This window comes from Trachemys scripta, chromosome 8, assembly GCF_013100865.1.
Source record: "Trachemys scripta elegans isolate TJP31775 chromosome 8, CAS_Tse_1.0, whole genome shotgun sequence".
Classification (NCBI taxonomy): Eukaryota; Metazoa; Chordata; order Testudines; family Emydidae; genus Trachemys; species Trachemys scripta.
The window spans coordinates 104,868,735-104,883,751 of record NC_048305.1 but is presented as its reverse complement, the minus strand read 5'-3'; the positions used below and the strand labels follow the sequence as shown (position 1 = coordinate 104,883,751).

General features: G+C 37.9%; 1 protein-coding gene across 6 annotated transcripts in view; it reads left to right on the top strand.

Annotated features, from left to right (window-relative positions):
• MAST2 (microtubule associated serine/threonine kinase 2) overlaps positions 1-15,017 on the top strand; it is a 320,067-nt gene that overhangs the window by 100,761 nt on the left and 204,289 nt on the right. Inside the window, exon 1 of one of the 6 annotated variants that reach the window (XM_034779938.1) lies at positions 7,227-7,322. The exons of the other annotated variants lie outside the window; for them this stretch is intronic. Within the exon in view, the coding sequence (XP_034635829.1) occupies positions 7,284-7,322 (39 nt within the window). The 5' untranslated portion in view covers positions 7,227-7,283. Of the gene's footprint in view, positions 1-7,226; positions 7,323-15,017 lie in introns of those variants that run through there. 6 annotated transcript variants of the gene reach the window in all.

Here is a 15,017-nt window from a genome sequence, read left to right as displayed (position 1 = left end):
AGTGTATAAGTATCTTCATGGGAAAACATACTGGGTACTAAAGGGCTCTCTATTTGAGGAAGCCATCTGACCGGAAACTGAAGCCAGATAAGTTCAATTAAGAATTATGCACATTTTTTTTTAATAGTGACGGTGTGGTGAATGTGGGAGATATCTACATTATTTTTGATGAATATTATGTGTGCCTGTCTGACTACAGGCACTTGCATCAAAAGAGGCTATTAAGCGGAGCAAGTAGGAAATGAAATAGTGGCCTGAGATAAGACACCTCTGGATAAAGAACTTCAAGGGACTTAGAACAGTTTTGGGGACATTACTTGGGAAAAGGTGACTTCCAGGTTCAGCACAGGTTATGTAGTTGGTATGCCAAGCCTGAGGGCCAGAGATCAAAAGGACACTTAACTGTTAAACTCTCCTTCTCTGTAGTGAGGGATGAGGATTCAGTCTGTCAGAAGGCAGATGGACAGATGTAGACCCTGCATGTCGGCTTTGGGGCAGCTACACTTGCCCAGGCTTTGAGGGAATGATGAGCTTTAGGTCAGTCCTAGGCATATGCGGTGGCCTCTTGCTGTTTTAATCATTTTTTCTGATTGCTATTTACCTTTGGATGAAGAAACATTTCATTTGTTTGAAAGAAGTTCTTTTGAGTCATTGCAATCAGCTACTAGTCAGGCTCCCAGAGGGGAGTTTTTTGGAGTTGCCAAATACAATTGGGCCTGTTGTGTTAACACTGTTGCAAGATGGGGGTTGCAACCCTGAGATCCAGTCTGAGTTCGGTGGAGTTAAAAGGGATGAACGAAGTGATGATGCCAGTTGCCTGAACGGTGCTCGCAAGAGGGACTGCAAAGGGTCTAAGGTGCATTTCGCCTTGTAATCATGACCGATGGTGATTAACTGTTAGAACAAACTACCAAGCAAAGTGGGTGTATTCTCCATTTCTGGATGTCTTCATATCAAGGCTGGTTATCTTTCTGGAAGATTTGCTTTAGCCAAACACTAGTTATTAGGCTCAATACAGAAGTCCAGTAGGTGAAATTTAAGGAATTGTGATGTAAAAAAGGCAGACTAGACGGTTTAATGGTCTTTTCTGGTCTTAAGATCTATTAACATATAAACTTTACCGGCAATGATTTTGGTGTTTTTTTTTCTTTCAAATCATTGAAAAAGATACAGAATAGAATTGAGCCTTGACACTACCTCTCCCTTTTCCCTTCTAAAGAGGCACACAAAATGGATGCAGTTGTGGGGGCCTATTTCACATGGAGTGTCTCATACTTGGAGTGTAAGCTCTTCTGACAGGGACCATCTTTATGTTATGTGTTAGTACAGCATCTAACAGAATAGGATTTTGTTCCCTGACTGTGACCCCAGGGTGCTACTATGATAGCAATAATCATAGAAAGCCAGTGGTTACGTTCATTGACTTCGTAGTCATACTGAGCAACAGCTGTGCAGGGGTGAGCCTTAAGCACCACAGTCCAAGAACCCCTTCAGTAGGTGAATGAATTGGCTGTGCAAATGCATTTCTGTTGTAATTCATTTCAGTTGAGGTTTTTAAGGTGATCACAACAATTGAAATTGGTTATGCTGACAAGACACCCAGAGTTGAAGATACTAGCTTATTAAACTTACTAACTCCCTTCTCCTCACTCCTAGGTGTTTTCTGTATCCCTAGAAGCATGCCACTGATCGTACTAAGCTAGACATTAATATTTAAGAGCAAAAACAGCAATAGAAATCCCACAGTATGAACTTGCTTTGTACATTTAATGTTCTATATCTTTTGCATAAGGCAGGAATCCTTTGTCCCTCTCTGGGTTCCCACCTCCTCCTTCTCAATGGCAAAGCACTAGGTTAAACATGGATTCCAGTTCAGGTGACATGATCACATGTCACTGCTAGACTTCATTACCCACTTGCCAGCACACAGGTATACAGGAAGACTTACAAGTAAAACAGAGCCATCTACAGTCAATTGTCCTGGTTAATGGGAGCCATCAAGATTCCAAACCACCATTAATGGCCCACACTTTGCATAATTATAATAGGCCCTCAGAGTTATATTTCATATTTCTAGTTTCTGATACAAGAGTGATACATTTATACAAATAGGATGACCACACTCAGTAGATTATAAGCTTTGTAATGATCCCTTACAAGAGACCTTTTGCATGAAGCATATTTTAGTTACATTATGTTCACACTCATCAGGATACTTTAATAAAATCATATAGAGTGCAATGTCACACCCTTACAATTAGAAAGTTTTCCTAATATCTAACCTATATCTCCCTTGCTGCAATTTAAGCCCATTACTTCTTGTCCTGTGCTCAGTGAAAAGTTTGTCACTTGCCCTTTTGTAACAACCTTTCACATACTTGAAGATTGTTATCATGTCTTCAATCTTCTCTTTTCCAGACTAAACAAACCCAATCTTTCTTCGCAGGTCATGTTTTTAGACCGTTAATAATTTTTGTTGCTGTCTTCTGGACTTTCTCCAATTTGTCCACATCTTTCCTGAATTGCGGTGCCCAGATGAGGCCTTATTAGTGCTGAGTAGAGTGGAAGAATTACTTCTCATATTTCACTGACAGCACTCCAGCTAATGAAGTTGGGGACTGCAGGTAGACTGAGCTATTAGTGAAGGCTAAGAGGAGGGAGCAGCATTTTATTCCAGGCTGGGGGAGACCTGGTCTATATTTAAAAATAAGACTGACCTAGGCTAGCTACATTGCTCAGGGCTGTGTCCTCCTCAGAAGAGTGTCACCAACCACTACTATCCTATGTTTCCAGGGTACAGGTGCAGGTGGAGGAGACAGGAGCAGTGTTGGCACTGGTGATGGGGCCCTTTGTAACCATAGCGATTATATTACGACTGCCTCTTATAAACTCCCCCTCAAATACCCCTGTTTGTGGGCCCCTGGTTGCTAGCTCCCCTTGGTCGCTTAGCCTCTAGTTTTTAAGGCCTTCTCTCCTAAGTAAGCCCTACCTCTAGTTAATCACACAAGGAGAGGATGATCATAAGGCTGTCTGAGGCTGATCAAAGATGTTCAAGGATGATCCAGGAAACAAAGTTTCAAACAGTCCCCAAACACACAATCCCAACTGACCCTGTAATTTTAAATAACCAGAGAGAGAGAGAGAGAAAAACACAAACAGCCAAATAAACTCACTCACCTTTAGCAGGGGGCTCTCCATCTCCCCCTCTCAAACTCTCCATGATGTGACTTGATGGAGTTTGTAGGTTTTTTTTTTAGTTTTCTATTTTAAAAACATACGAAATTTCTCTCCCCTTTGTCTCCCCGAATAAAAAGAACATTATAAAAGTTTCAGAGTGAAACACTTAAGTTAGGAAGGCAGTTGAAAGATACCCTGGAGATTTGGATTCAATCTCTGCCTCTGCCATAACGTGTTTATATGATGCTAGGGAAATCACAGGTAACCTTAATTCTGGCATTTAACAACTTTTGAGTGCTTGACTTTGCAGCCTTAATAAAGTTATTTTAACACATTTTTTTGTATATAATATTTATTAATGATTTGGAAATTTTGAAGATGGCTTACTTAGGTTAGTCAAGAAGAGAAAAGTCTGAGGAACTGCAGGGAGAGACCTAACAAATCTAGGTGATTGGGCAGCACAGTGGCAGACAAAGTTCACCATTGACAAGTGTTATGTGGTGCACATTAGAAGAAATAATTTGAAGTAAGGCTATGTCTACACTAGGAGCTAGGGGTGTGATTCCCTTACTAGTGTATACATACTTGCGGTAGCTCAATGAGAGCTAGTGCAAGTATAAATAGTAGTGTAGCGATGCTGCTGCGGCATGGCTGGGTTGTGCTGAGTATGTACCCAGTGTTTTCAGGCAGGTTTGTACTTGCCATGGCTCAGGTGTACCTCTGCTGCTGCTACCTGTGGTGCTGTGGCAACACTGCTCTTTATACTCTTTCCAGCTCAAAGAGAGCTTAGCGCAAGTATGTGTACATGAACAGGGTGTCCTAACCTACCTCGAGTTGTAGACATAGCCTAATCCATGTTGCAGAGTTCTAAATTAACTGTCTAGTCATGATAAAGTTCTGGGTATTAGTGTGCACAGCTCAGTGAAAACCTCTGTTAAGTGATTGGTCACTTAAGTCAACACAAAAATATATTAGGATGAATAAAGAATGATACAAAGTGATGTTGCAAGAATTAGAATGCTACTACACAAATCAGTGGTCTGATCTTACCCAGAATATGGTGTTCAGTTTTGGCCACCCAGTCTCATTAAAGTTATATCAGAAAGAGAAGGTGTCTGGACATGATCAATGAAACCGATTAGAGGCGGGGAAAGACTTCAGTATGAAGATAGATTGAAAATATTGGACCTGTTTAAGTTTTTGAGAGGAGGCAACTAAATGGGGGCATGATATAGAAATATGCAAAAATGAACGAGATGAAGAAGGTAGATCAGACACTCCTATTTACCTTTATCATAGTGCAAGAACCAGGGGACAGTCAATGAAATTGAAGATCAACACACACAAAACTGATAAAGTAATACTTTTTTTTCACAACACATAATTGATCTGTAGAACTTATTGCCACAGAATATCATTGAGGTCAAGATGGTACTAGCGTTCAAAAAGGATTAGATGTTTATATAGCTCATGAGAACATCCATAGATACAACAGGTACTATACAAATAAAAACAAAATGGAATTGTAAACCCTTATGCTCAGAGGCATAAATTAACCACCAGCTGACTAGATTAGAAAGAAACTTCCCATACAAACTATATATTGCATAAATGTCCATATGAGGTTTCTTGTACCTTTCCACAAAGTACTGGTCGTTATCAGACAGGATAGTGGACTAGCTTGACCACTGGTCTGATCTAGGGTGTCTGTTCCTATGTTCCTGACATTTGGAATAAGCTGTAGATAATTGTAAAGTTCTCAGGAAATACTACAATATTTTAAGATAATGAGATTCTGCTTTTCAGTAGAAACTGAATTTGCTTGACACTAATTTTTTAATAGGTGAGGCCACAAGATTTTGAAATATTTTTCCAACAAACTTTTGTGTGTTGATGAACGCAAGTGCATTTTGTCGTATCTGAAATCCATCATAAATAAGTGTTATTACGTGTAGAATTTAGGATGAAATGTGACTTTTATTTTAACTCTAGGGCTCTGTCTGTGTTCATATTTTACTGTTACTTCTAGTGTCTACTCAATTTAAAATTGAGAAATCTCCCTATCCTTTTCTGTACTTTAACATTATTCATATATATATTTGAAGAAGAGGATACTGTTCCTTTAAAATCAGATGGCCGAGTTGTTTTTACTAGTGCACTGCTTTTACATTGTACAGTATACTCTATGCAAATGAGCTGCCTGCTCAGCCTGTGTGTGGTTCGTTGCCCTGTCGGGTAGCTCACAAAGACTCTGCAGACCTAATTCAGAATTCAGTTGTTTAAAACGGCAGATGGAAGGAGGTGTCGGTGAGATGAGGGTTTATTAGCTCCTCACAATAAAGACCACACTGTCTCTGCAAAGGATCAGAAGAACCCTGGTGAATGAAACTGAGTTGTATCTGCTCTCAGTTCACTTTACAATTATGTGGTTAGCTCATGCAACTCAGTCACTTAGCATGAAGATTAGCTAACGATTTCCATGTAAATATCCATTCTTTTAAGCACCATCAACCTGGGTGCTTTTATTAAGACTTTTCTGGGTTGCAGCTGTCATAATTGTGGGAACAGGAGCTTTTCATCTAGCTGTGAGAGGCAGTTTACAATCACTATTGCTGCATTTGCACACTTCAGGAGGTGTAGCAATGTGATTAAAAGCTGCTCATACACACAGCTGTTTATGAAATCCGAAATTTTCTTTTAAATAACTAGTGGAATCCTTCAGAGGGTGAAGTTGCTGGTTTTTGTTTGCAATATTTATATTAGAAAGTTATAACTAGGTTCTTCACTGTGCTTTGATCAGGACGCAGAATCTGTTGCCTTCATCTCCTGCTAAAAATTCATGGACTGTTTTTAATTGCTTCTATCTAATATTTTCTATATATTTGGTTAGTTAATTTTTTAAAAAGGCAAACATATAGGACAAGGGTTCTTTAAGAGGTTCATTTATTTTGATATATTCAACCCAGTATCTTTTAGATTTTGACTTTTTATTGAAGTGATGTTTACAGTAAGTAAGCTCATTTTCACTGTTTATTCTTGAATACACTCTAATGCCTTGCTTTTAAAATGTGATTTTAATATTGCACATGGAAGGATAGAAGCATTTTTGGCCTCGCTGAATTTATATGCTTGAAAGTGACTGTGGAAAAAAGAAAGTACAAAACAGACTGAAAAAGCCTCAGTTGAACTGTGCCTTCTTTCTAACCTGCCACTTATACATGGATGACGAAAAGGGAAGGGCTTCTTATGACAGCTCTGTCAATGATGAATAGATGAATGAATGAATTTTTACATGTTCAGAACTCACAACACGTGTTCCAGGCCCTTCAGTGCATAAAAGAGTAGTGAGATCTCAGCATTGAACTAAGACACTAAAGAAAGAAAGCATCGTGCCTGCCGCATTTGAGGAGAAAGAGACCAGCATACTTCATAGATAGCAGAAACAAAAGAATGTGCTACAGTGTCTGAAGACTCTGACATTTGCTTTGTCTGTCCAAAGGAATAAAGGAATTTTGCGTGTTTGGCAAAATAAATTCCCTAGTCTTTATTATCAATTTGTGAAGAACAGTGAATTTTAGTGAAGTAGGACAGTGTCGTTTTGAAAAGGAAATGAGACCTGGATTTGGTGAGCTTATTGTAAACACTACATGAAGGCAAGCTGTTGTAGTTTACTCAGCCTTTTTAACAGATCAAGTAAATTGAAGTTGAGCCAAGACCTGGGGAAAAAAATCTGAATTAATTTCTTTCTTTTTTGGGCATTTTGTTAGGACGTGGATTATTACTTATTTTTACCTGTACACAAATGTGTGTGTGGCAAAAACACATTCAAACTTGAAACAGATTTTTCTAATCTTTGCAGCTTTTTAAATGTGATTTGACAGTGCCAGAAAGGAGGCAGACAGAAGTATGAACAACTGATCAGAGACACTGGCTGCAGTTCTTCATGACAGAGGCAAATTAAAGACCATGACTTATTTTTAGAGAGTGGGAGAAAAACATTGAAAATAATGGGCTTCTTTGCCAGTTTGTGACAGAGTATCACTAGCCAGAAGCAAGTGAGAGTCAGAAGTAATTTGTAGCCCTGGGAATTTCTGTGTGTTCAAAATATGGATGATTCAAGTATTCTGCGAAGGAGGGGGTTACAGGTAAGCAACATAAATCTCATTAATTTTCTCTTGCTGTCTTCTCTAAAAATGACAACAATCTAGTGAAACAGTTCTATCTGTTTGAGTGGAAATATAAAATTGAAGCTAGAATTACAACAGTTTTCATCAGTTATGTACACTGATTACAAATGGGACTTGGTGATAGAATAGGATTTCTAGTTTATATTAATTATAGTATTTAAATAAAAGCAATTAGTTTTATTAATACCGTTGATTCAAATTTGTTTTGCATGCACAAAAGCCAATGTCTAAATTATTTATTTTGTAATGTACACTGGCAGATATTAGTAAATATTTGTAAAAGCTGTAATGTGACTTTTCTTGGCTTGCTTTAAATCAATCATTTCAATTTTCTCTTATTTAGAGATTAAAATTCTCATTTTAATGTGATTTTTAAAAAAGGGGTGCTTATTTATTACTTTAAATGCTGAATAATCTACTTGCAGAGTACAAATCTACAGTGTAAATCATGTTTTTGGGGAAAGATTAGAGGAGCGATGGCTGTGATACTTTCAATCACTGCCATTTGCACATTAGCGAGCGATCCTGTTCTTTCTACCTAACATTATGAAATATGTTGCACTTACATATTTAACAGTCTGATCAAGTATAGTTTAGAGAAACTTCTACAGCATTACAGCAGACACTATAATGTAGTTTAGTAGATTTGTCCACGTTAATAAAAGATGAACTGGTTTTCACAAACTAAACCAATTGGAAATCACTAAGCCCCAGGCACGTTGTGTAATGTGGATATGAAAGGGCTTCTTTTCTGCCTGTATATTATCGCTCTTTTTTTTGTATTGCAATTCTTAGAAATGTTACACTGTGATACGCCTTTTGAGTCAGGAACCAATATTTATTTAGGGAAGCTATTGTTGGTGACTTGTTAAACCAAATACAGGGAAAATAGTGGGCATAACTTTTTAGCTGTATAGTAAATTATTTTAAATAACAAAGTTTACATATATAGATGTCTAGCTATCTCACTGACTTTGTTTCAAATAAATTAATGTATTTTTATTACATTAGTCATCTTTCACTGTGTGTTGTCTTTTTAGTAAATGTATGTTTTATTTTCTTTGTATGCCAACATATTCCAAGATTTCTAAAATTCTTGGCTGGTTTGAGATGAAGTATTCTAGTTCTAGTGTGGGGGGATTCTTTGAAATTACTGTATTGGTTTGTATATGCCTTCTCCAAATTATGATGTATTTCATTTATGGCAGACCATAGTTTAACAAAATATAGCCCTAAGATTAAGAGAGCTTGGTTTATAATAAATTTGTAACTCATTTTCAATAACTTACAATCAGTTGAAACCTGGTAGTCAACAAGAATGCATGTGAACTTGCAATTGCAAACCTGTTCCTGACAGCAAATTCATCAACAATATTTGATTCTTGTATTCTGATTGTTTAGAGCTTTCTCAAACCAGTTATTTTCTGTAATATGTCTGTTGAGTTACTTTTAAAAGGCTGCTCAGAATAACAGATCATGTTTTTTTCATTTAGTTGGTATTGTACTATTATTTTAACATATCTGAGAATACTAATGTATCAGTAAATATATTTTACATACAAAGCATTGAGGAATAGAAATACTTTTCTCTTTGCTTTTGTAAAATTATTTTATTCTTAAATATTCTGTATTCTGTGTTGTCCTATAAATTCAACAGAAATAACTCTTAACATAATGAAAATATTTGTCCAAACTCAAATGAGTCAGCTAATTTAATAGTTTTCCTTCTTATAAGGAAGGGTTTGACCCAGAAACATCAATGGTAGAGCTGGTCTGCATTGGAAATATGAAAATTGAGCTGAGGAAAAAGATATCTGCTAAATACTTCCACTAGCCAGGTCCCATTCAGCAAATTAATATGTAGGTCTATAGTAACTTTTAAAAATTCTTTATAGCTCCTGCCAAGTTTGTTAGCTGGATTTGTGTTCAGTATCAATGCCTCAGAATTCATCAGACAGTGTTTAGCGTATCATGTGACTTTCACTTTCCATTTATAATTTTAAAAATTTACTACATCAAATAATAAAGGTACTTTTGAAAATGGCATCCTATTTTTACAGGTTCTCTCATCCCCATCTTATAAGACCAGATCCCTTATGGATCAACTCAGAATGCCCGTGGAATTATTCAGTATCTGTAGACTGTCCCTGAATGATGCACTTTGGGACGTCAGCAATGAACCTGGAATTGACCTGTAGACCTTACACGATCTGCAAAGCATTTACATACATGCGCACACACAGAGTCTGTGTCAAATATCAACCACGGCCTGTTTTTTCTAGCCACTCAGTACGTAATTCTCTGGTTGGCTCTTTTCTTTGATTTCTTTTGCAGGTCTCCATTAAGGCTCACATTTCATTGTTAGCTTACCCTGTTCTGTCTACTATTGGTATATTGCAGCATGTATGATATTTACCATCGTCCATGAAAAGTCCAGTAATACTTAGGAGCAGTATGGTTAGTATTTTTTGGTTTTGTTCCAGGAGGTGATATATTCAAGTTGTACAGGAGGGATTAGGCTGTATACCAACTGTTAACACTGCAATATAATATTAGAGGACTATTTCTTTGTTTAAAGGTAACATACTTCGGATGAAACATTAAATCAAGATCACACCCTAATAATGAGTTACCTAGGAAGCTTGTGGAATCTGTGTCAGTACACATTCTAAAGAACAGGTTAGACAAACATCTGTCAGGGATGGTCTAGGTATACTTAATCCTGCCTCAGTGTGTGTGTGTGGGGTGTGTGTGTGTGTGTGTGTGTGTGGGATGAACTAGAAGAACTCTTGGCCTTATGCTAACTAGAAGAACTCTTGGCCAAAACTCTTCCTTTTGGCCCTATGTCTGTATGGGAATCTGACAGGTATTGAAAGAGGCAAGAAGCTGAGATCCTCTTGGAGTCACTGAAACTTCGGTGTTAGTAATGTTTCTAAAGATGTTTTTCTTTTTCTTGTTGCTTGTGTTTGAAATGTAAGAGTGAGTTTAGTGTCTCCTTAAAGTCGAGGGAGATGAGCAATATTATAGACGTCTAATAGAAATGTGTTTAAACTAAATAAGTTAGTGTGCACTGAAACTGTACCAGTAACTATGAAGATGGGGCAAAATATCCTCTTAGTAATAGAATCATATCAGTAAGTGAAAAAACACAATCCGATTGTATAATAGAAGGTGGAAGGACAAATAGGTGAAGGTCCCTCTTGTGAACTTCGATCATTTATGCTTCTTGCCATACTGATGTATGTGCTGATTAGATTTCAACTGAGATTATTGGCACATAAGAATATTATTTGAATGGTGGTCACAAACTTTAACATTTGGCTTGTTCATTTTTATCTTGCCCCACTAACCTGTTCAGCTCACAGTAGGCACACCTGGTCTTTTGTCTCGATGGCATTTTGTGGTGTTTAACTATACACCTGACTTCCATGACCCAGTTGATTTTTAAATTCCAGTACAGTTTTTCTGCCCTGTCTACTGCAATGAAAGTGCTCTTACCCAAGTTTCTGAATTTTTCCAGCTACCCCACCCTCATGTTTCTTAACTTCTTGGCTACTTTTGACATTTTGATCATAAGCTCCTTCTAGAAATCTTGTCCTAACTTGATTTTCATGAGACTTGCCTTCTAGTTATTCATACCTCTCCGATTGATTGATCATTCATGCATCTTGTTCAGTGGATTGTTCTTCTTTCTTCTGTTTTTGGTGGAGTTCCCACAAAGCTTAGTCCTTGACCGCCTCCTCTTGTCTGTCTACAGTCAATCTCTAGATTATCTGCTCCATTCATGATAGCTTTTGACCTCTTGCTGATGACCTAGAAATTTACCCCTCTCCTTCTGTATCTCATCCTCTTTGACATCTCCTCTAGCCACTGAGTTGAACTTAATATGGGACAAATTGAATTCTTTGTTTTCCCTCTCCCTCCCTTCTGTCACCATTGACAGCACTATCCTCAAGCCTGTAACCTGCATTGGCCCTCTCCTAGTCCCATATCCAAATCTTGCAGTTTTTTCCTCCGTATCACTTTCAGGATCCATCATTTCTCTATTCACGCCACTAAAACTTTCATTCAGCATTATCTGCTATCTTGGTGACTGCAGCAACCTCTTGTTCTAGCCTTTCTGACTTTGCCTGCCTCAGTTCCTTTCAGAATGGTGCTGATGGGCTTCTGTCTCACTATTTCAGCTATATTCTCTGTATCAAATTCAAGATTCTGTCCTCATTTACACAACTTGGCCCTTCTCTGTTGAACCACTCTTGTGACTTATCACATTGCTCCCACCTTCTTCCCTCTGCTAACTGTGCCAGGCTCCATCACCAGCTTGTCCAAATCCCTGAGTACCTTCGCACTTTCTTCCATGCTGCTTCCTATGCATAGAACCTTGAAATAGTTCTTGAAACCACTACCTTGTCCTTCTCCTCAAGACACACACAAATCTCTCCTCAAGACACGCTTCTGCTCTGCTGTGATGTCTAAAGTAAATTGCCAGTGATAATGGCAGGGCGGGTGGCCTGTAGGAATTGATATTTATCTACATTAAAATGTGTTTTTATGCAAAACCTGTTAATTTTGCACATGGCTGGTCCCTGTAAAAATATGTTCCTGTTTTAACCTTCATATTGTTGCTCTCTGCTATTCCATCCATTTATTTGTCACATTCACTTGATGTGTCTTGTGTTACATAGTAAACTGTTAAGGGTAGAGACTGACTTTTACAATGTGTTTGTATAGTACGGTTAACAATGAGGCCCCAATCCTGAGTGGGGCCTCTAGGTAGTACTATAATTCAAATAAATAATTATAGTAGAGCACTTTTAAAATATTGGCATATATACACATAAACTGTCTGAAGTTGCGGTGTAATAACGTTAGCAAGAGACTAAGATGATGCTGAAAAGGAATGATCAAGTGCAGGAGGAAAGTCACACATTATGCCCAACCTCAGAAAATCAGGTCTGATAAGTCAAGCGGTATCAAGCGGAGTGCCCCAGGAGTTGGTCCTGGGTCTGGTCTCATTAACGATCTGGATGATGGGATGGAGTGCACCCTCAGCAAGTTCGTGGATGACACTAAACTGGCGGGATAGGTAGATATGCTGGAGGGTAGGGATACGGTCCAGAGTGACCTAGACTAGAGGTCGGCAACCTTTCAGAAGTGGTGTGCCGAGTCTTCATTTATTCACTCTAATTTAAGGTTTCGTGTGCCAGTAATACAATACTTCTTTCCCTTTGTTTGTTTTTTAAAATAAAAGAATTTTTTTTCTTTTCTCTCATCAAGTTAACCTTGTTTGAAGCTGAGGACACCTTGCCTCATTGAAGTCCTCTGAAATAACTTTTAAAGAATTAGGTTATGGCAGGGGGAAGAGAGGAGTTAATTTGCATTAACTGTGAGCGTATTTTTTTAAGCACCTCTTATGAGATCTTTGTATTAGTACTCATTGTTTGTTGAGAAGCCTCTTTGTGAAGCTACTGTGGTTGCAAGCTGTTGGTTTGCTGTTTTTGTCCAGTGCTAGGAATAAAAGATTAAATCACTTACTGATATGATTCTCTCTATTACTAAGAGGATATTTTGCCACTTCTTCATAGTTACTGGTACAGTTTCAGTGCACGCTAACTTATTTAGTTTAAACACATTTCTATTAGGTTTCAGAGCAGCAGCCGTGTTAGTCTTTATCCGCAAAAAGAACAGGAGTACTTGTGGCACCTTAGAGACTAACAAATTTATTAGAGCATAAGCTTTCGTGGGCTACAGCCCACTTCTTCGGATGCATACAGAGTGGAATAAATATTGAAGAGATATATATATATACACACATACACACACATTTATGCTCTCTGTATGTGTGTATATATATCTCTTCAATATTTATTCCACTCTGTATGCATCCGAAGAAGTGGGCTGTAGCCCACGAAAGCTTATGCTCTAATAAATTTGTTAGTCTCTAAGGTGCCACAAGTACTCCTGTTCTTTTTACATTTCTATTAGACAGCTATAATATTGCTCATCTCCCTCGACTTTGAGGAGACACTAAACTCACTCTTACATTTCAAACACAAGCAACAGGAAAAAGAAAAACATCTTTAGAAACATTGCTAACCCCAGAAGTTTCAGTGACTCCAAGAGAATCTCAGCTTCTTGCCTCTTTCAATACCTGTCAGATTCTCATACAGACATAGGGCCAAAAGGAATTGTTTTGGCCAAGAGTTCTTCTAGTTAGCATAAGGCCAAGAGTAGTTCTTCTAGTTCACACACTCCCTCCCTACTCACCAACCTACCTAGACCAGGGGTTGGCAACCTTTCAGAAGTGGTGTGCCGAGTCTTCATTTATTCACTCTAATTTAAGGTTTCGCGTGCCAATAATAAATTTTAATGTTTTTAGAAGGTCTCTTTCTATAAGTCTATAATATATAACTAAACTATTGTATGTAAAGTAAATAAGGTTTTTAAAATGTTTAAGAAGCTTTATTTAAAATTAAATTAAAATGCAGAGCTCCCCGGACTGATGGCCAGGACCCGGGCAGCATGAGTGCCACTGAAAATCAGCTTGTGTGCCACCTTCGGTATGCGTGCCATAGGTTCCCTACCCCCGCTGTAACCATTTAGTTATTTAACGGGAGGAATTTCACATTACACCGAACTTAGAAAAAATAAATATTTAACAGAGAAATTTGTCTGGCCAGTCCTGTTACATTTTATTTTTTTATTATTTAAGACATTTGTTTTAACAAGCCTCACTTATTTAATATCAACCTCAAGAGTACCAGGAGCTAAACAGAAACTAGAAGACCAGTGCCCTGCTGAAACAGCACCATTCTTAGTGATATAGAGATGTATCGAGAACGTAACATGGTAGGAGGAGACGTGGAAGGACAATAGTGCTGTTATTTCATTAGGCATACATATGGTTTTTGTTCAGCTACTGGTACACTTATGGGTGATATAAATAAGTTTTGTTAAAACACAAATATCTGATCGGTCTGGGGTTATTTGCTACAGGTGTGTTTGAACAAGTGACTTCAGTTTTCCAACAAAAACCTTCTGCTGAGCCAGTTATTTGACCTGAATTCTTTTCAACTCTTGTGTGAAGAGATGAAATGCAAGTGACCAATTCTATTACTTGGGGAAGAAATTTTATCATATTAGCAACTCTACATTAAATAGTAGGTTTTTTTTTTAAGTATGTGCATCTTTATGTAAAAAAGTAGAAGCTGGTAAAAGGGGTATTTTTTGATAAACATACTGTTTTCTGTCTTTTCTCCTACATCTGAGTAGTTAGTGTCTACCAGCATGATTGGCTTATTTGTTGCCAGAAGGACATAATTAACAGTCTTCACTGCCCTCAGCATTCTCTTGGATTGCTGTGTAGATAGAATGGCTTTCATTCTTCTTCTGAGCCATACAGGATGCATCACGTCTATTCATGTCACCTCAGATCTACTTGCTCAGTGCCAGAAATCCCAAGTCTACAACAGAAGCCATTTCTCACACCTAACATAATGTGCTGCCACCATGCTACAAGGATAGCTTTTTAATTTGCTTACCTTTAATGGTGTTCACTACATAAGCAATCCCACTTGCCACTTTAATGAGAGAGAAATGTCCTGCAGTGAGGCGCATATATTTTGCTTAGTAAAACTGATGCCTAGAGGTTGA